This window comes from Elephantulus edwardii, unplaced genomic scaffold (genome assembly GCF_000299155.1).
Source record: "Elephantulus edwardii isolate Elephantulus edwardi_28Jun2011 unplaced genomic scaffold, EleEdw1.0 scaffold00031, whole genome shotgun sequence".
NCBI classification, from domain to species: domain Eukaryota; kingdom Metazoa; phylum Chordata; class Mammalia; order Macroscelidea; family Macroscelididae; genus Elephantulus; species Elephantulus edwardii.
Window position 1 is genome coordinate 6875403 of NW_006399781.1, and position 24138 is coordinate 6899540.

A 24138-nucleotide genomic window follows, 5' to 3' on the forward strand; every position below is an offset into this window, starting at 1 on the left:
AACAGGGCTTTGAGGGACCACAAGAGCTTGTGGGCAAGAGGAGGGGGAACTTACAGAGCAACTCACAAGCATGTGTGTAAAGCTCCCCTGTTTTGAATCTTAGAGAAAGGGCTTTGGGCTTTGGGTTTTTTAAAGATAATAGTAAAAACATGAAAACTGACTGAATTATCATATTACACTGAGGTTGTTTTTTGTTGTGTACTATAGAGTCAGAACTGACCCATAGCTGACCCTCCGGCAGCTTTTCAGAGGCAGTTATTCACACAGCAGGAGACTGTCCATCCTTCTCCTGTGGAGAAGCTGGTGGCCTCAGACCGTGTGCCTTTGGGATTGCAGCACACTACTTGCCACATCTAATTAATTATAACTGATGATATTTTTATTATCATCTTAGAAGAATATTTTCCTTTTATAATTACATACTGAAATATTTACAGACAAAATGATAAACATCTACTTCAAGGTAAGGACTGTGGGGAGAATGGGTGAACATACAGATGTGGGAGTCCTTGTGTGGTACAAACAGTTAAGGCCCAGCGGCTAATAGAGCAAATGGCTGGTATTTAGCTGCTAATGGAAAGTCTGACAAGGTCACCCAGAGAAGACCTGGAAGGAGGACCAGTGACTTCTGAAAAAAGTCAGCAATTGAAAACCCAATGTAGGTCTCCAGAAGAAAAGAAATCATGAAGATACGGGAAGAAAAAAATGAAATAGAAAACAGAAAAACAACAGAAATCATTAACAAGACCAGGAGTTGGTTCTTTGAAAGGATAAATAAAATCAGCATGTCCCTGGAAAACCTCATAAAGGTAAAGAATCCACAAACAGTGTAAACTGTTGTTGTTGTGATGTGCTGTGGAGTCAGAAGTGACTCCTAGCTGCCCCTCCAGCAGGCTGTCGGAGGCTCTAAGCGGCACGGGAAGAAACTGCACATCTCCTCCTGCAGCTGGTGAATGCAAACCACATGCCTTTGAACTGGCAGCACAACTTCTTATCGCCAGACCACAAGAAGTGGGTAACATTGCAACAGAATTAACTGACATACAAAGGGTAATCACAGAATACTATTAAGAACTATATTGTTGTTTTTGTTGTGACAAGTTATTGTTGTTACATGGTGTTGAGTCACCTGCGACCCATAGTGACCCTATGTACAGCAGCTCTGAACTCTGCCCTGCCCTGAGCCAGTCCAAATTTGAGGACTCAGCCTCAGTTTCCATATCTATTAGTCTACTCTAAGTGTGCTCTGCTGTACATTTTGAAGGTTTTTGAAGGCCTGTTATATTTTGGAAGTAGACGACAAATAAATTGTTCTTCCTAGTCTGTCTTAATTTGGATGCTTAGTTTTAGGGCAATATTTGACAGACAAACTGAAAGACACTTCCTTTATAGAAATGTTGTTGTTATGCTAAGAACTATAGCAAATTTTAAAATGTAGAGGAAATAGATACATTTCTAGTAACTTACTACCAACCTAAATTAACACAGGCAGAGAGGTAAAACATTTGAACAGATCCAGTACAAAAGAAGAAATTAAAGTCATAAAAAACATTTCCAAGAACAACAACAACCAAAAAAAAAATCCTGGCCCTTAATTCTACCAGACACTCAGAGATGAACTGATGCCAGATCTACTGTCTTCTGCAGTTTGAAACTGATCGAACAAGCAATCAAGATACATTGTCAATAACTGGTGACAAGAATGCACAAGTCAGAAACCAAAAAAATCGGTAGGTGGAAAGTATGCTCTTGGTGACAGAAAAGAGATCACATGATACAATTTTAAAATCAGTGAGTTATTCATGGAGAATATTTTAAAAAAAAACATAAATGGTAATTACCTATACGGACCTTACCTGGTGTAATACATATAGGAATCAAGTTGACTACATCTATGGAAAGAAACAGTGACAAAGCTCCACATGAGCAGGCATATCTATGCTAGAAGCTGACTGCGTAACAGACCACCAACTGCTCATATACGCTCAAACTGAACCTGATGAGAAGTTCCCAAGAGGCAAGATACAACTCTGTGTTCATCCCACCTAAATTTAAAAGCCCACTCAAAAATCTATTTGATGCACATCTCACTAATGATCAAAGATCAGACAAGTTATGGGATGAGAGTCAGGACATCAGACATGAAGAAAGCAAATGTCATTGAGGAAAAAAAAAAAAACCCAAAATAGATATCAGACTCTGAAATTTGTCCTTGAATTCAGAGAGGCTAAAGGGAATGGAAGAAATGAAGAAACAAGAGAGCTGAACAGCTATCAAAGGGCACTCTGAGAAGACAATGCAAAATATTATAATGAACTGCTCAAAGAGTTAGATGATCAAAAGGGAAGAATATACTCAGAATTAATAAAACTGAAAGTAATAGGGGGGGGAATTAAAGCTTTGAGTTGTGATATTGACAGAATATTGAATAATGCAAGAAGCATCAAAAGAAGATGAGGAGAGTGCACAGATTCAGTACACCAAAAAGTCAATGATGTTGAACCATTTCAGGAAGTGGCATATGACCAAGAACCAATGGTGATAAAAGAAAATACCTACCCTGCAATGAAGGCATTGTCAGAAACAATGCTTCAGAAATTGTCAAAATATCAACTTAGGTGTTTCCACAAACAGAAGTAGCCCTGAACATGTTCACTTCTCTATGCCACAAAATTTGGAAAACAGCTACCTGGCCAACTGATTGAACATTTATGCTCATTTTAAAGAATATGCCAGCAGAGTATGGAATTTATCAAACAATATAATTAATATTGCTAATAATACACACATAAAATCATGCTGAAGATTATTTTTAAATGGCTGGAGCAGTAGATCAATAGGGAATTAGCAGATATTGAAGTAGGATTTGGAAGAGCCTGTAGAATGAGGAATACCATTGCTGATACCAGATAGTTCTTGGCTGAAAGCAGAGAAGACTAGAAAAATGCTTATTTGTGTTTTATTGATTATGCAAGTCATTTAACTGTGGTCATAGTAAGTTCTGACTAACATTGAAAAGAATTAGAATTCCAGACCCCTTAATCATGCTCATGAGAAACCTATACAGGAACAAGAAGCAGCTGTATAAACAAAACAAAGGGATACTGCATGGTTTAACATCAGGAAAAGTGTGCATCAGGGTTCTTTCTTTTCACCATACCTTCGCCATACCTAGTCAATCTGTAAGCTGAGAAACTGATTTGAGAAACTGAACTAGAGAAAAAAGAACATGGCATCAGGATCAGGAGGAAGACTCATCAACATCCTGTGATATGCAAACGACACAACCTTGCTTGCTGAAAACAAAGAGCACTGGAAGCACTTAGTGATGAAGATTAATGACTTAGGGTCACTGTGAGTTGGGGGTCAATCTGCTGTCACCTAACAATCACAACAAAGTTATAAAATTTATATTATGCATATAATAATTTTTGAGGTAAAAAAATCCCGAGAAGCTTTTGAGTTATTTATTAATAAAATATCTAGAGTCATAGAAGACTAAAACTTTGGCAACCTATACTCATTCACAGAACAGACAATACTTAGAGAGTACTTCCTTTTTATAAGAAAAGGGAACTGGTCAATGAAGTAATTCAGACCTGGGCCAGTGAAGAAATCCCTTCCCAATTCCTGCAAGAAATGCATTGAGCTCTACCAGACATAGCCAGTAATTTGGTATTCACAGGAGCTCTGGTGGCCTAGTGGCAAGAAGCTGCACTGCAATGCTGAAAGCATTCGGTTCGAAGCCACCAGCTGTTCCATGAGAGAAGGATGGGCAATCTCCTCCCATGTGAGTAACTGCCTCTGAAAACCCACCAGGGGGTCAGCTATGGGTTAGATCCGACTCGACGGTACACAACAACCACAACACAATCCAACTTAATTTAGAATTTCCCCAGATTCCATCAAATCTGTCTTCCTACACAGGTTTCACATTCCAAATTCCATCCCTCCCATCAGCACATCTTCCCTTTTTTAATGGAAAGACAAGCAGATATGCTACTGTTCAATAAGAAAGCTTCTATAGAATAGGGTTCAGATCTTTTGTTCATAGGGTCGCTATGAGTCATACTTGACTTGATGGCACCTACCAACAACAACAACAATAGAACTACAATAGGACTAAATCTATTATGAATAAAAGAATATATGAAAGAGAGCATATTGCCAAGATTTTCTGCCATACATAGTGATGTGACAAAAGAAATACTTCATTTGTTCCAGGTATTGTTATTCTATAGACATCTCCCTCCTCTTACATGCAAATATACTATTACAGCCATGTTGTTGCTGTTGTTGCGTGCCTTTGAGTCAGAACCCACTCACAGCAGACCCTCCAGCAGGTTCTGAGCAGCTGTAAACTGCTCAGGAGAAGACTGCCCATGTTTCTTCCAAGGAGTAGCTGGCGGATTTGAACCACTTGTCTTTGGGTCGACAGCGTTAACTCTTTACCCACCAGAGCTTCCAAAACCACCCATACTTTATTTCAATGATACTGATTTCTAGAACATACACTAAATATTTGAAAATACAATGCTAGGGAATTTTATGAGAACAAGAGATAGACAGCATCCCTAGGGAGAGATGTTACTCTTTTTTATTTTAATCTTTTTGGGATTACAGATAGGAATGAATTCCCCTTTCCAATGATGTTGACTGTAGTAAATGGCAAGGTAAATGCCAGGAGGTTCCTACATTGGTGCCCTGAGATTGTCTCATTCTTGACGAAGACAGAGAGAGAGAGTAGGAAGGGCAGAGTAATTTCACAGCAGGCATCTGCAAAAATGCTTCTCCAGCCATCTGAGGAGCTGGTGACACACAGATCCGGATTCCAGAGGCTAGGAGGAGACATCAAATTGCATATTTTTATAAACTACCTGAACGTTCTCGATCCTGTGGACCATGGTTTGAGTAGCAAAAATTGACAACACAGTTTGAGCAGCTGGTCCCCAACTCTCTACCACCTTCCACTCTATAGAAAGAGCAGGTGATGGCAGCCATTGGCCTCATCTGTAACCCTGATACCATCTTCCCTCACAGAGTAGCGCTGTCTGGGGAGAGCCTAAGATATCAGCGTTGAGGTCGAGGAGAAGGAGGAAAGGAGCTCAAGGAAGGAACTCAAGGAAGGCACTCCAGAACCCACAGAAGCACCAGAAGAAGACGAAGAAGCACAGCCCTTTCTATAAGTAAAACTGGCTAAAAGCCCTGCCTCCTGAGCAAAGTCCTCCCTAGTACATCAAAGTCTAGCCTACTCCCTAGTCAAGCATCTGTGTAGGGGACCCACCCACTGCTGTAGAGCTAGCAGGTCCCACACCTCTATTGTTTAAGTGCAAAACTTTGGGTAAACAGTCCAACCAAATAGCAAAAGAAACTCAAATCTGATAATGATAATACAATTCCTGAAAGCAAATAGGCAAAGATCTCTAGAAATAAATAAAGCCAAAGACACCAATAAAAAAGAGATAAATAATTAGAACTAAACAAGAAACTGAGTCAAACCATTTTCTAATTAATAATCTGAGATATAAAAGGATACAATAATCTGTTACGAAAAGTGATCAGTTGTTGTTGTTTGTTATGTGCCGTCGAGTCGTTTGCGACTCATAGCGACCCTATGTACAACAGCCCTAAACCCCTGCTCTATCCTGTGCCAATCTCATTGCCTCTGACACACCCATCCCGATTACCCCAGTCACTGAATCAATCCACCTCATAGAGGGTCTTCCCCTCCTGCGCTGTCCCTCCACTCTACCCAGCATGATGTCCCTTTCTAAAGACCTGTCTCTCCTTACACATGTCCAAAGTATGTCAGGCGAAGCCCCAGAATCCTTGCCTCCAAGGAGCAGCCTCTCCAAGGAGCAGCCTGGTTTAACCCTCTCTAGGATGAATCTATTTGTTTTCTTGGCAGTCCATGGTACATTCAATACTCTTCTCCAGCACCACAGCTCAAAAGCGTCAATTCTCCCTCTATCCTCCCTAGTCATTGTCCAACTCTCTGATGCATAACAAGTGATTGCAAAAACCATGGCCTGTATCAGGCACACCTTAGTCTTCAGAGAGACACCGTTGCTCTTGAGTACTTTAGAGAGGTCCCTAACCGCAGACTTTCACATCGCAATACATTTTTTTATTTCCTGGCTACTGGTGCCAAGAGTGTTGACCGTGGAGCCGAGCAAACTGAAGCTGTGAACAATCTCAATCTCTTCACCATCCATCCTGATGCTACCGATTGGTCCAGTGGTGAGAATTTTTGTCTTCTGGACATTGAGCCTCAGTCCATATTGAAAGCTGCAGTCCTTGACCCTCTGCAGTAAGTGCAAGAGGTCCTCCTCAGTTTCAGCGAGCAGAGTTGTGTCATCTGCATAACGCAGATTGTTGATAGGTCGTCCACCAATCCTAATGCCACGCTTCTCCTCATAGAGCCCAGCCTCTCAGATAATCTGCTCTGCATACAGGTTGAAAAGGTATGGAGACAGGACACATCCCTGGCATACACCCTTCCCAATTTTGAACCATGCAGTGTTGCCCTGCTCTGGTCTGACGACTGCCTCTTGGTTCAAGTATAGGTTTCGCATTAGCACGATTAAATGTTCTGGGATTCCCATTCTTCTCAGAGTCAGCCACAGTTTGTTATGATCCACGCAGTCAAATGCCTTTGCATAATCAATGAAACACAGATAGACATTCTTCTGGTATTCTCTGCTTTCAGCTAAGATCCATCTAACATCAGCAACAACATCCCTAGTACCACGACCCCTTCTAAACCCAGCCTGGACTTCTGGCAGTTCTCTGCTGATGTACTGTTCCAGTCGTTTTTGGACAGACTAGGAAGGAGGATTGGCCATCCACTTCTGAAATGGAAGGCCTCTGAAAACTCTATGTACAACACAACACACGTAGACAAACAGAAAGGGCAACCTAGGTAGAACTGTCAAGCATGGAAGTACAAAGGAAGAGGAACAGTTGTAAGCAGACACTAGTAATTGGAACATGGAATGTGAGAACCATGAATGTAGGAAAATTAGAAATTGTTAAGAAAGAAATGGAATGCATAAATATTGACATACTAGGCACTGGAGAGATGAGATGGACTGGCATGGGGCATTTCGAGTCAGAAGTGATCAATTAGAGAATAAAAAAATAGTCTTAGAAATTATGATGTGAGAACCTAAAAATGCATAAAAGAGCAGATACAACTGATGACAAAACTGCTATTGTTGTTGTTGTTGTTAGGCACTGTCATGTCAGAACTGATTCACAGCTGACCTCCAGCAAGCTGTAAATTGCAAGGGAGGAGATTGGCCAGCTTTCTCCCACAGAGCAGTGGTGGATTTGAACAGCATACTTCCAGGCAGGCAAAGTAACTCTTACCTCTAGACTAACACAGCTCGCTAGATGACAAAACTAGTGATCTGAAATGAAGAAGTTTCTACAAAATTATAACTTAGCGCTTCGCTAAGTAGCTGAGCTAAATTTGAATCTCTTCATTCATACAAACTCATTGTCACAGAGACAAAACTGATTCATAGCTGACCCTCCACTGGGTTTCCAAGGCCGCAAATTGCATGGAAGGAGTTGCCCTTCTTTCTTCTGAGATGGGATGGTGAATCTGAACCACCAGAGAGATGCAGCCTTTGCAATCACTTGTTATGCATCAGAGAGTTGGACAGTGACTAAGGAGGATAGGAGAATTGATGCCTTTGAGCTGGAGAAGATTATTGAGGGTACCATGGACTGCTAGGAAAACAGATTCATCCTGGAAACGGTTAAACTGGGAGGCTCCTTGGAGGCAAGGATTCTAAGGCTCCATCTAACATACTTTGGGCATGTTGTAAGGAGAGACTGGTCCTTGGAGAGGGACATCCTGCTTGGGAGGGTGAAGGGACAGCGCAGGAGGGGAAGGCCCTCTATAAGATGGACTGATTCAGTGACTGGGGTGATCAGGATGGGTGTGTCAGAGGCAGTGCGATTGTCACAGGACAGAGCAGAGTTTAGGGCTGTTGTACAAAGGATAGCTATGAGTTGCAAGCAACTCGATGGCACATAACAACAATAACAACAACAACACAGTGTAATCAATGACTGTGTGAAACACAATGTACACAAATTTGTATGCAAACTAATATAACATTTTTTAAAAACAACAAACCAAACCTTACCTGAATCTACAAAAACCTGAAAGACCCTATCAAGCACTTGGAAAGATTGCTCTAGGGAAAAAAATCAACTCTATATTCTAATAAAACTGTTAGATTTTAAAGTGTTATGTGCCATAGAGTCAACTACAACTAAGAGCGTGAGCCTACAAACAACAGCTCTAACCCCTGTCCTATCCAACGTCATCCTCACCATCTCCCGCACACCTCGGCCCGCTCTTACTGCCATTGTGTCAATTCATCTTGTTAAGGGTCTTTCTCTCTTATACCGACCCTCCACTTTTCCAAGTATGATATCCTTCTCCAAGACCGGCCCCACCTTACAACATGCCCAAAGTGTCTGAGACAGAATCGTCATCCTTGCTTCCAAAGAGCACCCTGTTTCACTTGTCCTGGTTCCAGGACAACCTATTTGTTCTGTTGGAAGTACATGGGATATTCGATACTCTTCTCCAATACCACAATTCAAAGGCACTGATTCTTCTATCAGCCTTAGTCATTGTCCAACTTTCAGATGCATAGGAAGTAAGTGAAAAGACCATGGTTTGGATCAGATGCACCTTTAGTCTTTAAACTGACGTCATTGCTCTTTAGAACTCTGAAGTGGTATTTGACAGCAGATTTGCCCAATGTAACTTGTATTTTGATTTCTTGACTGCTGGTACCAAAGGTGTTGATTGTGGATCCAAGTAAAAGTGAATCAAAGATTACATCAATCTTTTATCTATCTATCATGATGTTGCCTACTGGCCCCGTGGTAGTGATTTTTTTTCCTTGATGTTGAGATTCAATCCATACTGGAGGCTGTAGTCCATGATCTTCTGCAAGTGTTCAAGTTTTCTTCACTTTCAGCAAGCAAGGCAGTATCATCTGCATAATACCAAGGTGTTGATGCATCTTCCTCCAATCCTGACACCACATTCTTCTTCATAAAGTCCAGATTCTCAAATAATGTTTGGCATATAGATTGAATGGTATGGAGAAAGGATATATCCCTGATAACACCTTTCTTGATTTTGCACTTTGCAGTGTTTCCTTGCGCTGTTCATACAATATCTTGGTTTAGGTCTAGGTTTTGCATAAGCACAATTAAATGTTCTGGAATTTCCACTCTTTTCAATGTCTGTCATAATTTCTTGTGATCCACACAATCAAATACCTTTGCAATGTCAGTTAAACACAAACATCCTTCTGGTAATTTCTCCTTTCTGCCAAGACCTATCTGACATCAGCAATGATATCCCTGGTGCCACAGCATCTTCTAAATCCAGCTTAAATTTCTAGACGTTCTCTGCTGATGCACTGTTCTAGCTGTTTTTTAAATAATCTTCAGTAAGATTTTGTTTGCATGTTATATTAATGATAATGTTCAATAATTTCCACATTCTATTAGATGGCCTTTTTTGGACTTTAAAGATAAAGTAATCATTCTCAGCACTGTGAGACAAAAGAGTAAATAATACCAGGAACAAAGAAATAAATAGGCACTATATTTTCAAAAGAAATACACAAATCACAGCAAGAATGTTTTAGAGTAGCTTAAGAACAAAATTTTAAACCAAGAATTGTATGTACAGACAAGCTGCCTAAGGCAAAAGAAATAGTCATAATCCAAGAACTTAGCAAGTTTTATATCCATAATCTTTTTGAAAAAATATGCTACAGATTAGTCTACATCCAAGGAAGAGATAACTTGAGGAAATATCAACAAAAAGACCATTTTGGTATATCAAATTATATATTTAATGTATTTCCGCTAAGAGTAGGGGTGGAGACAGTAATCTGTGTTTTTTTATGGTTTTTCTAAAAATTAATTTTAATGAAAGTTTACAAAGACTTAGGTTTCCAGTCATTCATTGTTGCACTTTTCTCCCTATCTATCCCCTCACCCCAGTTCACTCTTCTCCTTGAAAAGAAAAACTCTTCATTGTTATGCAATCCCTCCCACCCCCAAGTCCACTCCACTCCACTATGCAGCCTTCACTCTGGACTTCTGTAATGACAAGAATATCCATTCATATATCCCTTTTAAACAGTTTTCTCCCTCATCTATTTCAATGCAATATATACATCATTCCTCCCCTTCTTGCCTGTCTTCTCTCAACCCTGATGTCAGTCCCATTTTACGATAGTGGCCCTATGCAATATTTGTCCTTTTGTGACTGAGATATTTCACTCAACATAATATCCTCCAGGGTCACAATTTTGCATAATATTTCATGAGTTCCTTGTTTTTCAATGCTGAATTGTATTCCATTTTGTGAATATACCAGAGCTTCTCTATCCATTCATTTGTTGATGGGCACTTGGGTTGTTTCCAGCTCTTTGCTATTGTGAACAAAGCCGTAATAAACATGGGTGTGCATATATCTGCTGGGTGGCAGTTATGGTTTCTTTAGGGTAAATTCCCAGTAGTGGAATTGCGGGGTCAAATGGTATCTCTATTTGCAACTTTTTGAGAAAGTGTCATACAGCCTTCCATAGTGGTTGCACCATTTAATACTCCCACCAACAGTGAATAAGGGTTCCAGTTTCTCCACAACCTCGCCAGCATTTATTGTTTGCTGTTCTGTTAAATTTTGCTATTCTTACTGGGGTGAGACAATATCTCATAGTTGCATCTCTCTTAGAGCTAGGGATTTTGAACATTTCTTCAAGTGCTTGTTGGCCATCTGAATGTCTTCTTTGGTGAAGAGTCTGTACATATCCTATGCCCATTTTCCAAATGGGTTATTTACCTTTATCTTGTTGTGGTGCTTGAGTATTTTATAAATTCTAGATATAAGTCCCTTGTCTGATATGTCACTACCAAATATTTTTTCCCAATCTGTCGCTTCCCTTTTTACCCTGTTGGAGAAGTTTTGGGATGTGCATAGAGATTTGATTCTTAGAAGGTCCCATTCATCTATTTTATCTTCTCCTGGTTGTGTGTTTTTTCAGGATGCTTGGAAGACTGTTATGTTGTGGATTAGGACTTTGAGAGTTCTTCCAAGCTTTTAATGAAGTTTATAGTCTTTGGTTTTAGTCCTAGGTCCATAATCCACTTTGAATTGGTTTTTGTAGTAATCTGTGTTTTAATGAGCCCTGAGGTAATTCTACTGCATGTTAATTTACATTTGAGGCTCCCTATGAGCTGTTCCTTGGAAGAGGACATCATGCTGGGAAAGGTGGAGATTAAGCAAGAGTAAGAATTCTCAAGGAGATGGGTAGAGACAGTGACTGCAGCAATGGGCTCAAAAGTGTCGGTAGGATGAGGATGGCACAGGACAGGACAGGGTTCAGATCTGTTGTTCAAAAGGTCATTACGAGCGACCATACTGAACATGACAGCACTGAACAATAAGAACAACTGTAGTCTGGGTTCAGAAAACTATAAGCAATGGTGCCTATTTCACTTTTAAAAAAAATAAAGTTTTATTGCAACATGCCTGTGTTTCTTGTTTCCATAACAATATGGAAACCTTAGACAACTAAGGTTGATTTAGAGAGATTTACGGCAGAGTTCTGCAGCTACAACAGACACCATATGGTCTGAAAACCCTGTAGTATTTACTCTCTGACTCTTTACAGGCAGTTTGCTGATCTTTGCCCTAATCTATTTTGACTGATAACTCTGAGTGTACACCATGCAATGTTAATCATCCTAGTTGAATTAGAAAGATAATTCAAACAGAAAAACGTTCGTGCTAATGCCTGGAGTTCTTTGATAAATGATGTGAACATTTTTTTTATCCTGTGGAAGAAAGCTTTAATAATCTCCTTCTGTGGACATTACAGCTCAACTCAAAGGTGCTTAGTTCTACTCATGGGGAATCAACCTGATGGCAGAGGGCAGGGAGGAGAGGTTCTATGTCCTGACAAGAGGACAAGAGTCCAGAACACATAATCTTGTCATAAGTTTTAAAAAATTTACATTTTTTGTTTGCATGTTTATTATAATTTTTCTTTGTGTACTTGTATTTCGGAATGCAGAATTAAGTATTTCTTTTTTTTAATTTATTTTCTTTTCTTTTCTTTTTAATAATTTTAATGAACGTTTACAGAGAATTTGGATTTCCATTCATTCATTGCTGCACTTCTCTACCCGCCCAGCCCTCTCCCCCCGCCCCCCAAGAATTAAGTATTTCTTTGCAAGTTTTCCTTTGTTTTCGTGTGTGTTATAATTTTTTTATTAATTTTAATGAACATTTAGAGACTTTGGATTTCCATTCATTCATTGTTGCACTTTTCTCCCTGCCCACACCTCCCCAGTACACACTTCTCTTTGAAAAGTATAAGAAAAGTTCCCCCATTGTTTTACAATCCCTCCCCCCAGGTCTACTCTACTATGCAACCTTCATTCTGAACTTCTGTCATGACAATAATGTACACTGCATTGAAACAGATGATGGAAAAACTGTTTAGAAGCGATATGTGATTAGGTATTATTGTGAACTAACAATTATGATGGTATTAGGAACTCTGCCCAGTCATTCTTGGGACCATTTAGCATCTCACAGAAAAAGTAATCTAATAACATGCCCAAAGTAGTGAAGATTTAGTATCACCCTCCAATGCCCATTCTGGCTACCCTTCTTCCAAGTCATATTTGTTTATTCTTTTTGCACCCAGAAACCTGGACCCTCCGCCATCAAGTCAGTTGCAACTTACAGCAACCTTCCATCAGGTTCGGAGCTGTAAATCTTTATGGAAGAAGACTGGCATCTCTCTCCCACAGAGCAGCTGGTGGAATTGATCTACCAACCTTTTAATTAGCTGCTTGATACATGATGCACTACATCACAAATGCTTTCTGGTTTTTTTACATTCTAGAGTGCCAAGAGGCCAATGCAAAGAGAAGAAATCAAGATGTGAAAGAGCTGAACTGCATATTTCAAAGGGCAGCTTGGGAAGACAAAGCAAAGTGTTAAAATGTACAAAGAGTACATTTTCTGAAGTCAGAAAAATCTAAAGGGATACTCACTCACCATTACTTAAGCTGGAGGAACTGAAGAACAAGTTTAAGCCTCGAGTTGCAATACGTAAGGATGCTGAGGGCAGAATGCTGAATGACCAAGGAAACATCAAAACAAGATGGAAAGTGCACAAAGAGTCACTGTACTAAAAGGAATTGGCTGACACAGAAGAATTTCATGAAACAGCATACAACCAAGAGGTAATGGTAATGCAAGAGTAAGTTCAAGTTGCTCTGAAGGAAGTGGCAAAAAACAAGGAAGGCCCCAGGAATTGATGGAATATCAATTGACATATTTCAGCAAACAGATGCTGCCCTGGAGGCACTCACTTGGTTATACCAAGAAATCTGGAGGACAACTATATGGTCAACTGACTGGAAGAGATCTATATTTATTTCCTCTCCAGAAAAATAGGTGATCTGACAGAGTGTGGAAATTAGCAAACACTATCACTAATGTCACATTAAGATCTATCCTGCTGAAAATTATCCAAAAATGACTAGAACAGTAAATGAGCAGAGAACTGCCAGATGTGTAAGCTGGGTTTAGAAGAGGCTGTGTCACTAGGGACATCATAGCCAAGATGTATCTTGCCTGAAAGCAGAGAGTACCAGAGGAACGTCTGCCTGTGTTTTATTAAGTATATAAGGACATTTGACTGTGTGGGTCATAATAAATTGTGGCTAATCTTGAGAAGAATGGGAATCCCAGGACACTTAATTGTGCTCATGTGAAATCTACACCTGGACCAGGAAGGAAGCAGTAGTCAGAACAGAGCAGGGAAATACTGCATGGCTCAGGATCAGGAAAAGCATGTATCAGGGATGCATCCTATATCCATGCCTTTTCAATCTAAATGCAGAACAGATCATTTGGAAGGCTAGACTTTATGAGGCAAAATGTGGCATCAGGATTGAAGGAAGATTCATCAACAACCTGCATTATGCAGATGATACAACCTTGCTTGCTGAAACTGAGAAGGACATGAGGCATTTGCTGTAGAAGATCAAGAACTATACTCTTCAAAGTGGATTGAAGCTCAACATCAAGAAAAATAGTGTTAATAGGCAGCTTCATGACAGATGGAGAAGAGATTGAGATTATTAACAACTTCAGCTTCCTTAGTTCCACAATCAACACTCCTGGCATCATCAGTCAAGAAATCAAAAGATAAATGCATTGGGAAAATCTGCTGTCAGGGACGTCTCTCAAGTACTGAAGAACAGTAACATAAGTCTGGAGACTAAAGTGTGCCTGATACAGTCCATAGTTTTGCAATTACTTGCTATGTGTCAGAAAGCTGAATAATGACTAAGGATAACAGAAGACGAATCAGTGCCTTTGAGTTGTGGTGCTGAGGAAGAGGGATGAACATACATACCATGGACTGCCAAGAGAACAAACAGGCCAGTCCTGGAGATGGTATAACCAAGCTGCTCCCTGAAGGCAAGGATTTTGAAGCTCCATTTCACATACTTAGAGCACGTAGCCAGGAGAGATCAGTCCTTGGAGAAAGACATGGTACTTGGAAGGGTGGAGGGAAAGCACAGGAGAGGAAAACCCAGGAGGAGATGGATTGATTCAGTAACTGGAACAATGGGACTAGGTCTGTCAGAGACGATGATGTTGGCTCAGAACAGGGCAGGGTTCAGAGCTGCTGTACATAGAGTCACTGTGAGTCACAGGCTGCTCGACAGCACATAACAACAACATCATACACTGACTTTTGTTTTTCAATACTTCTTTGACCTCCCTTGCTCACTGTGTTAAGTTAAGCTCTCGTAGAAAATCTCCATTTCTTGAGGCTATAAATCTTTATAGGAGGGAATTTCTCACCTTTCACTTGTAGATTACTGAGTTAGTAGATCCAAACTGCTGACCTTTTTGTTTGTTGGGAAATTCATAATACACTACATCACCAGAGCGCCTTAGCTCCTCAAAGAACACCTTGGCCAGTAACACTCGTCAATTGCCAAAAGCAGGGGGTTTTTCCACTGCTGTCATCAGGGTTAAAGGTTCTACTTTCTTCTCTAGTGAGGCTGGTTTCTAAAGTTAAATTGTTTAATCCATCAAATCTTATTCAACACAAAGAAACAAGTTTCTGTACAATCCAAAACAAATCATTTCCTTCTCCCATAAAATAGCAAACAGCATTTTCAACCCATCTTAGTAGAGGGCATTCTTGTTGTGGTTAATTGTAGTCGTGTTGACTAAAACTCACAGCGACCTCATGAACAGCAGGTCTGAACCCTGCCCTATCCAGGAGCATCCTCACCGCCTCTGATACACTGGAGTCCACTGTTACAGTCACTGTCAGTCCAGCTCCATCAGAGTCGTCCTTTCCTTCACTGACCCTCGATCTGTCCCAGCATGATGTCTTCTTCCAAGCACTGGCCCCTCCGAACAACATGGCCAAAAGATGTGAGACAAAAGTTCACCACCTGCCCCTAAAGAGCAGCCTGGCTGCACTTACTCCAAGACAGACTTGTTGGTTCTTTTGATAGTCCATAAGATAGTCCGTGATCTTTCCCAACATCATAATTTGAAGGCACTGTGTCTTCTTTGAACTTCCTTATTCATTGTCAATTTCAGATAAATAGGAAGCAATTGAAAATACCATGGCTTGGATCAGATGCATGCACCTTAGTCTTTAAGCTGACATCCTTGCTCTTTAGCACTTTGGAGGGGTAACTGATCACACATTTCCTCAATGAAATACATATTTAGATTTCTTGACTGTGGATACAAATAAAACTAAATTGTTAGCAATTTCAATATTTTCTCTATTTCCCATGATATTGATGGCCTAGAGGGTAAGGAGTTGTGCTGTCAACTCAAAGGAAGGTAATTTGAATCCACCATGTGCTCCATGGGACATAAATGGGCAATCTCTTTCTGTGTTATTTACAGCCTCTGAAAACACCCTGGAAGGTCAGCTATGAGGCAATTCCTACTCAAAACAATAAGAGAGACACATCATAATGATGCTATTGGTCCAGTGGTGAGGACTCTTGTTTCCTTGATGTTGAGATGGAATCTGTATTGAAGGCTTCGATCTTCTGCAGTAAACGCTGCAAGTCTTCTTCACTTTTAGTAAGCAAGGCCATGTTATCTGCATAATACAAGTTGCTGATTGTTGTTGTTATGTGCCATCAACTTGACTCTGACTCACAGTGTACAACAGCTCTGAACCCTGATCTTTCTTGAGCCAATTTCATTGTCTCCAACACACCTACACCCATTACCCCAGTCACTGAGTCAATCCATCTCATCCAGGGTCTTCCTTTCCAGTTCTGTCCCTTCACCCTTCCAAGCATGATGTCCCTCTCCAAGGATTGCTCCCTCCTTTACAAGATGTCCAAAGTATGTGAGATCGAGCTTCACAATCTTTGCCTCCTGTATAAGATCATTACTGTAGAAATAGAAAGAGAACTGGTAAAACATGTATGAGGATGAGGATCCAAGTGGGGAACGGTGAGGCTGTGTGGGAGGTAATCATATATATGGTCGCACAATTTGACGGGTAGAGGGAAGGAGTGAAAATCTGGTGTGAAAAACAATGTATACCAACTTTGTGAGTAAACTAGTATAAAATAAAAATTTTATTGAAAAAAAACAACCACCACCACCTTGCCTCTAAAGAACAACTGTGTTTTAGCCTCTCTAGGACAGACCCGTTTGCTCTCTTAGCAGTCCCTAATATATTCAGTACTCTTTCCAAGCACCAGAACTCAAAGTCATCAATTCTTCTATCACCCTTTAGTTGTTGTTCAGCTCTCTGATGTATAGCAAGTAATTGTGAACACTATGGTCTGGATCAGGCACACCGCAATCTCTAGACTGACCTCATTGGTTGTTGATTAAACAGTGATAAAATACAGTGAGACAATTAGCATAAAGATGCAGTGGGTCTGAATTCCACACACCCAGGAAAGTAAAAGCCACAAGACCCAGTTGAGAAGGAGACTTCTAAAATCAAACACCAGCATTAGTCTCCACCTCCCCCACTCCCCGCAACAATGTCACCAATGCCAGTTTTTATCCAGTGCTCCAGCAATCCGCCGAGCTCATTTCCTTTTCACTGCAAGCCCATCTCATTAGCTAAGTCCCTAACTCGTCTCCTTGCCTCCTTTCCCGACTCTTTCTAGTGCCTTCTGCACACCACCACTAAATTAAGCTGGTGACCACTCTCTCAAAAACCCCAAGGACTGCTTCCTGTTTCTTGTTGTTATGAGCTGTTAGATCAGCTACCACTCACAGCAATCCAATGAGCAACAGCCATGAACTCTGCCCTATTTTACATCATCCTCACCATCCCTGATATGCTCAAAGCCACTGTTAAAGTTCCTCTCCTTCTCTGGCCCTCTTCCTTTCCCAGAACGATGTCTTTCTGTAAGGACTGGCCCCTCTGACAACATGCCCCAAATATGTGAAGCCTCTAAAGTACCTTGCTTCTACCTTCTCCAAAACAGATTTGTGGTTATGTTTTTGTGTATGGGAGAGTCAGAACCAACCCATAGCTGACCCTCTGGCGAGTTTCCCTGAGGCAGTTAATCGCATGGAAGGAGTCTGTCCATTTTTCTCCTGCAGAGCAGCTGAATCAAGTGGCTTTGGGACTGTAGTGCAATCTCTTGCCACTAAGCCACCAGACTGAAATTCCTTAGCTCACAGGCAAAGGTCTTGTTCAATCTGTTCTCAGTCATCTTTCCAGCTTTCTCATTCCTTGTTTTGTCAGGAAAGGAGTCTCTCTTTGTTTTTATCAACCCAGATGATCTGTAATTCCCTAAACAGATCTTGGTTAAAACATTAAACATTAAAAAAAAATATAGACATAATTAAGAGAGAAACAGAAGCCAAGTAGTTTCCTCCAAACACACAGCTAACGAGTACTGGAATCTGCGTTCCAGTCTAGGGGATCAGGATTGTCCAAAACCTTTAAATACCCTCCTTTCCTCTTCCCACAAGATCCCTCTCCATATCTCTGGTGGAAATTTTATCCTTCCCTCATAGCCTGAAGCTTTCCAGTTCTTCCTGGATAAAGTGACTTTTTCCTCGTCTGAGGCCCAATAGCCTATGGCGTACAAATTTCTCAAGAGTGAGAAACTGTCGTGAATGTCATGGGATACCCCTTCTAAGACTCAACCTATTGTCAGATGGCCTCATAGGTCCTTAATAGCAAGCAGCAAACATGCCAGAAAAGGACATAATGGTTGGTAAAATTTGGGAAGGATTTTGAGCAAAAACAAAGGAAACTCTCCATGATATGGATGGATATATAGAGTAGCTATAACAAAGGGCTCAAACAAGGCAGCACTGTAAAATTGGCACATTACCAGTCAGTAAATACGATGGAGCAAAGAAGATGGCAGAGGCCCAGGCAGTGCTTTGTTCTATTGTTGGCCTTCACAAGTCAGATCCAGCTCAATGGCAACTAACAACCACAACAGCACCTAATACATCCCCTGCACACAGTGGTCCTCAGCAAAGATCCAGGGAAAAGAAATCCTTGTAGGAAGCATCACAGAGCCACTCACATAACCACAGGCACAGGGGAGTGCCTAACTAATTTCAAGTACAAAAAGACTTCTCTTTCTCTCCAAGTACTTTCTGTTGGCTTTCTTGTTCTATGTCAGGAAACCTCAGCCAACTACCTATAAAACATTTCATAGGCTGGGAAAGGCTCTGGTAACCGGTAACCACTGTACTTTGCAGGAAGACGTAAATAGTGGAAAATAGGAGTCATGAAAGGAACACATGGTTTCATTCTCTGGAACATCTAGTGGGAACTAGAAACTCAGATAAATGCAGGTCAAATTCCCCTTTGGGGCCTTGCCCTTCACCTCAGCTTTTTGTTGAAAGCACCAGGGGTGGGGCTGCAAGTGGGTGTAAGCCAAAAACAAGAAGAGGAAAGGGGAAGAGTTGGTCTGCAAGCTACTCTTTCAAGAGACAAGCTGCATTCTAGGAAAGAAAAATATTCCCTAGGCAAAGGACGCAAAGGAGAAAAAGGAAAGCAGGTCCAAATGGCAGCCTGTAATGTTATCTTCTGCATCTCTAAGTAGGAGTTATAACCTGTTCAGAGGGCATTCAGTGTGGCATCCTCAGTTTATTCAGAAAAGGATACAAATACCAGGTAAGATCACCCACTAATGCAGCTTACGATTGCATCCCCAGGGTTTAACAAAATGCATCGATGAGGAGCTTAAAGCAAATGGCAGCAGGGGACACATCATCCATGTCCCACCTTCGCGTGCACTCTCTTCCCTGTAGCTCCCAACAGAAGAATTTGTTGATCTGAACACAACTGTGCCAAAGAAGGAGATCAGGGTCAACTCCCTGCAGCTAAAGGGGGTAAAGGCAGGCGGGATGCCTGGGATTCCCCTCTGTGTCTCAGCATCCTTACACTTACTCCACTGCACCACTGGGGCTCCCTTCGGGTACACTTCAGTTATTTTAACATGTGAAATGCTATGTATGTGTCTGTGTGCATGCACATGTTCCTTACTTTTAAAATTTCTAGTGACGGTCCTCTAGGTCGTATAGCCCTGGTGTACAAGTTGCCGTACAGCGGTCACTTGTGATTGCTGTGAGGCTGAACACTGTGACACTGATGTGTCAACTGCGTTAATGGTTGGTTACCCAATGCGGACAGAGCAGGGTGGAGCTTCCCAACGAAAACAAGCTTGGAAGGAGGAGTGGCATCCACTTCCATAATACCTTGCCTCCGGAAACCCTATGAACCTGGAGAGAGGATGAGAGACACCCAAGCGCTGAGGACTCTCCTTCATAGGGTCGCTATGAGTCGCCTGTGACTCGACGGCACTTAACAACAATAACAACAACAGTGATGGTCAATTTATTAAGAATTTATTAAAGTGAAGGTCAGTTTATTAAAGAACACTTTTGTGGTGCAGTTCGTTGAACAGGGCCCTGAAGACAGCGCCTCTCTGACGGTTTGAAACCACCAGGGGCCCCTTGGAGAAGATGAACAATCTCCTCTAGGGCCTTTTACTTCTTGGAAAACCCGCTGGAGGGTCAGCGATGAGTCAGTTCCGGCTCGACAGCCTTCAGCTGAGTTGCTCCTGGTAACTTGCTGCTGTTGAGTCAGAACTGTCGCATAGCTGGGCATCCAGTGAGTTTTCAGAGGCCATAAATCGCATGGGATCTGCCCATTTCCCCCCCTTGGAGCCCCTGGTGGATTTGAACTTGGGTTAGCAACACAACTCCCAATGGACCACAACACCAGAGCTCCCAAAAGAAAAAAGAACCATCAAAAACCAGCATCCATTTTTGTTAATGAAACTTGTCGACTTCAGCTTTTTGTATCTTAAGAGTCTGTGAGCTACTATCCCTATTGTTGTAATAACCAGATGCTGTTGAGTCGATTTCAATTCATAAAGACCCCAGGGGTGCCACATTCATTCTTGAGGTGGCCCCGCACCCAGGATCAGGCAGTGTTTCGTCCCCTTGTGCTCCAGGAGGGCCATGCATCGGTTCACTGGTAGCTCACAGAAAGATGCACAACACAGGTCAAGCTCCCATTTATTGTGTTTTCCATATGCCTTGTGAACAAGAGACACAGTGACAGAGTTACTAGTCATTGTAACATAGTGTGAGATTATCGAAGATTTATCTCTGTCTTATGCTCCACCATACCATGGAAAATATAGAATAAAACCAGTTAAAACAGGCTAATCCAGCCTCCAGGAAGGCTGTTAGGTCATGGATACTGTGTACCGCTTACCTGGGGATACTAGTAAGGTAGGTCATGACATTGAGGAAGTCTTCATCTGGGATGTGTTTGAACCCCGAAAACTCTGGAAAAGTGAAAATGGGGGCACCATCTTTTCCTTGGCCTCCTGCAACAAAAATGAACGGTCAAGATGTTAGTAAATGTCTCCTGTCACATGCTGGCAGGTGAGGACTTTGGACTAACATCTGGCTAAAAGATGCCTCCTTGTTTCTATGTTATCTTGGAACAGGGAGTTCTGGTAGTGGGTAATGAGTTATGTTGCCAGCCTGAAGGCACACAGTTTGAATCCACCAGCTGTGCTGAGGGGAAAAGATGGGCAATCTCCTCCTGTGCAATTTACAGCCTCAGAAAATCCAATAGAGGGTCAGCTATGAGTTGATTCAGACTCAGAACCCAACAGCAGTAACATTTTCTCGGCGTAGACTCTGAGAGATGTTGACAATGAGAGACCTTGAGCAGGTCTCTGCATTTGTGTCTCTTCTTGAATTCTTCAAAGATCATATAAAAAGCAATACTAACTACAAAGTATGTTAGCATAACCAAGTAGTAAATAGTAAAGACTGCTAATATCAATACACAATATTACTCTTTTTACTTTCTGTTAAGAAATATCAAAGGCCATGTAGCAGCACAGTGACTAAGAGAGTGGTCTAAGGGAGCTGTGGTGGCTTAGTGGCAAGAAGCTGCATTGCAATCCTGAAGGTGCGCGGTTCGAATCCACCAGATGCTCCACTGGGGAAGGAGGGGCAATCTCCTCCTGTGCCAGTCGGGTCCAACTTGACACAACACAGAAAAGAAAGGGGAGAAAAGGGTGATCTCTAAATCAGACTGATTGTTTCAAATGCTGTTTTGCCAGTTAATTGCTGTGTGGTTTTGTACAAGACTCTTAAATCAGTCAGTGTTGATGAGATACAGACGGAGATACAGAAGACATGACAGAGGCAGAGGTTGATAAGGAGAGCAGGTAGGCTGTTCATAGACTTGCTGAGTTATACTCGACTCGATGGCACCTAGCAACAACTTATAACGACCTGAAAGGATACTGTGAGGAGTATGAAGGGAGAAAATATTTTAAAACACCATAGAAAGAGCCTACAATTCACTGCTGGAGAGTCAGAACCAATTCATAGCTGACCCATGGGTTTCTGAGGTTGTAAAATGTGTGGGAGGAGACTGCCCATCTTTCTCCTGCAAAGCTGGCGATGGATTCATACCACCAGAGAGGCATGGCCATTGGTCTTACAGTGCAACTCCCTATAGACATGCCACCAGAGCTCCTGTTATACAGCAAGTACTAAAAAAAAAAATGGTGAACATTATCAGTTATTAATGTTGTTGTTGTTGTATGCCATCAAGTCAGAAAGATCCATAGCTGATCTAGCGGGTTTTCAGAGGCAGCACATTGCACTGGAGGAGACTGCCCATGCTTCTCCTGCAGAGCAGCTGGTGGCCTAGAACCATGTACCTTTGGGATGCCTTTGGGATTGCAGCACACTCCTTACCACTAGGCCACCAGAGCTCCTTATTATTGTAAGGAAGCAATAATCAGCGGCTCTGAAGAATTTAATAGAGAGATAAGACATCTCTGTGAGGATATTAAAAAATTACTATTTAATCAGAACAGAGGTCATTCACATGAAAGATCACAATAGCCCCTAAAGCTTGATGTAGACTTGGGACCAAAAACCAGCCACAGGCCCTTATCCCACTCCCCACCCCCGTAGTTCTCAAATTACGTACCTGGTGTCCAAGATAACCCAGTGAATCCAAAGGGGCTCTATCGAGCATTTAAATTTTTTAAAAAGTTGTTTTACACACTTGTATGTGCTATTAACATGGGTAGTTCACAAGTTCAACAGTAAATTGCTCAACACTCCTTTTCTTATGGCATCTAACAAACACCTCTTCATAAAGCTAGATGGTGAAGTAAAGCATAATATATGAGGCTGCTAACTAAAAGGCCAGAAGTTTGACCCCACCAGCTACTCTTGAGAGGAAAGATGGGCAGTGTTCTCCTATTAATATTTACAGCATTGGAAACACAACGGAAAGTCGCCAAGTTGGAATCAACCCAACATTAGTGAACAAGTGATAAAACTAAGCTTTTCACACCTAAATAGTGACATTTTCTTGCATCTTGTTTGACATCAATACTGAAAGGAGAGTGGCCAAGTTAACTGAGGGCACTAGCCTGTTGTTGACCAGGGAGAACAGTTGCTGTTATTGTTATTATTGCTGTGTACCATCAAGTCAGAACAAGCCCATAGCAGAGCCTTGGGCAGGTTTTCAGAGGCAGTTAGGGAGGGGAGTGCCCACCTTTCTCAGATGGAGCAGCTGGTGGATTCAAACTTCACGCCTTTGTGACTACAGCGCAGCTTCTTGCCACTAGGCCACCAAGAAGCACCAACAAAAAAAAAGCACAGGGGCAACTCTTTGCCATGACAACTCACGACAGGGCGTGCAGTGCCACCTTGTGTAAATGTAAGGTAATGCAAGAAGAAGAAAAAATAACTGCAAAGGAGATGAAAACTAAGCTTGTTGACATAAAGCTGAGATAAAACAAACCTCACTCTTCCTGGTATGATTTTCACCTTTTCCGTGCTATGGAAGCAGACTTATTTAAAAGACAGAGTAAAAATGTATTACCTTAACAGCTAGGCCCAAAATGTCTCTGAGACACTTTGAGAAGTAGTTCTATCATTTCAAACTCCAGTGAGTGGTTGGGATACAAGGTGATTTTCCAAAAGGCCTGAGTGTTGGCTCGTGCAAAGCTTTCCAACATGGAGATGAGAACTGGGAACACTGGAAAAGCCTATAGGAAGGTGGTGAGGACCAACAATGGGAGGAGGGGTGCTACGATCCAGGGGATCAGAATGATAGTATGAGGGCCTCTGATAATATAGGTATAGTTACCATTACAGGAAGGGCTCAACAAACTCCAATCACCACTATTACCACTACACTCCAGGGCACATGCCAAATTTCTGAAGCATAATCACAATCCCAGTACAGAAACCAGAGACTTCCTCAATTTTATGATTTGTTGTTATGTGCTGTTGAGACAGAACTGACTTCAGCAGGTTTACAGAGGCAGCAAATCACCCAGAGGAGACTACCCATCTTACTCCTTCAGAGCAGCTGGCAGATTTGAATTGTGTCCCTTTGGGTTGGCAGTCCAACTCTCTACCTAATGGCGACCAGAGCACCCTTCTGCAGTTATTTTAGGTTAAGAATCAATATCTTTCAGTGGTAAATGTAATCTTGAATACTGGAAATG

General features: G+C 41.6%; 1 protein-coding gene across 1 annotated transcript in view; it reads right to left on the reverse strand.

The window, feature by feature from the left end:
• MCF2L2 (MCF.2 cell line derived transforming sequence-like 2) overlaps positions 1 to 24138 on the reverse strand; it is a 174721-nt gene that overhangs the window by 88200 nt on the left and 62383 nt on the right. The window contains exon 3 of the mRNA XM_006884157.1: positions 20853 to 20967. Within this exon, the coding sequence (XP_006884219.1) occupies positions 20853 to 20967 (115 nt within the window). The remainder of the gene's footprint in view (positions 1 to 20852; positions 20968 to 24138) is intronic.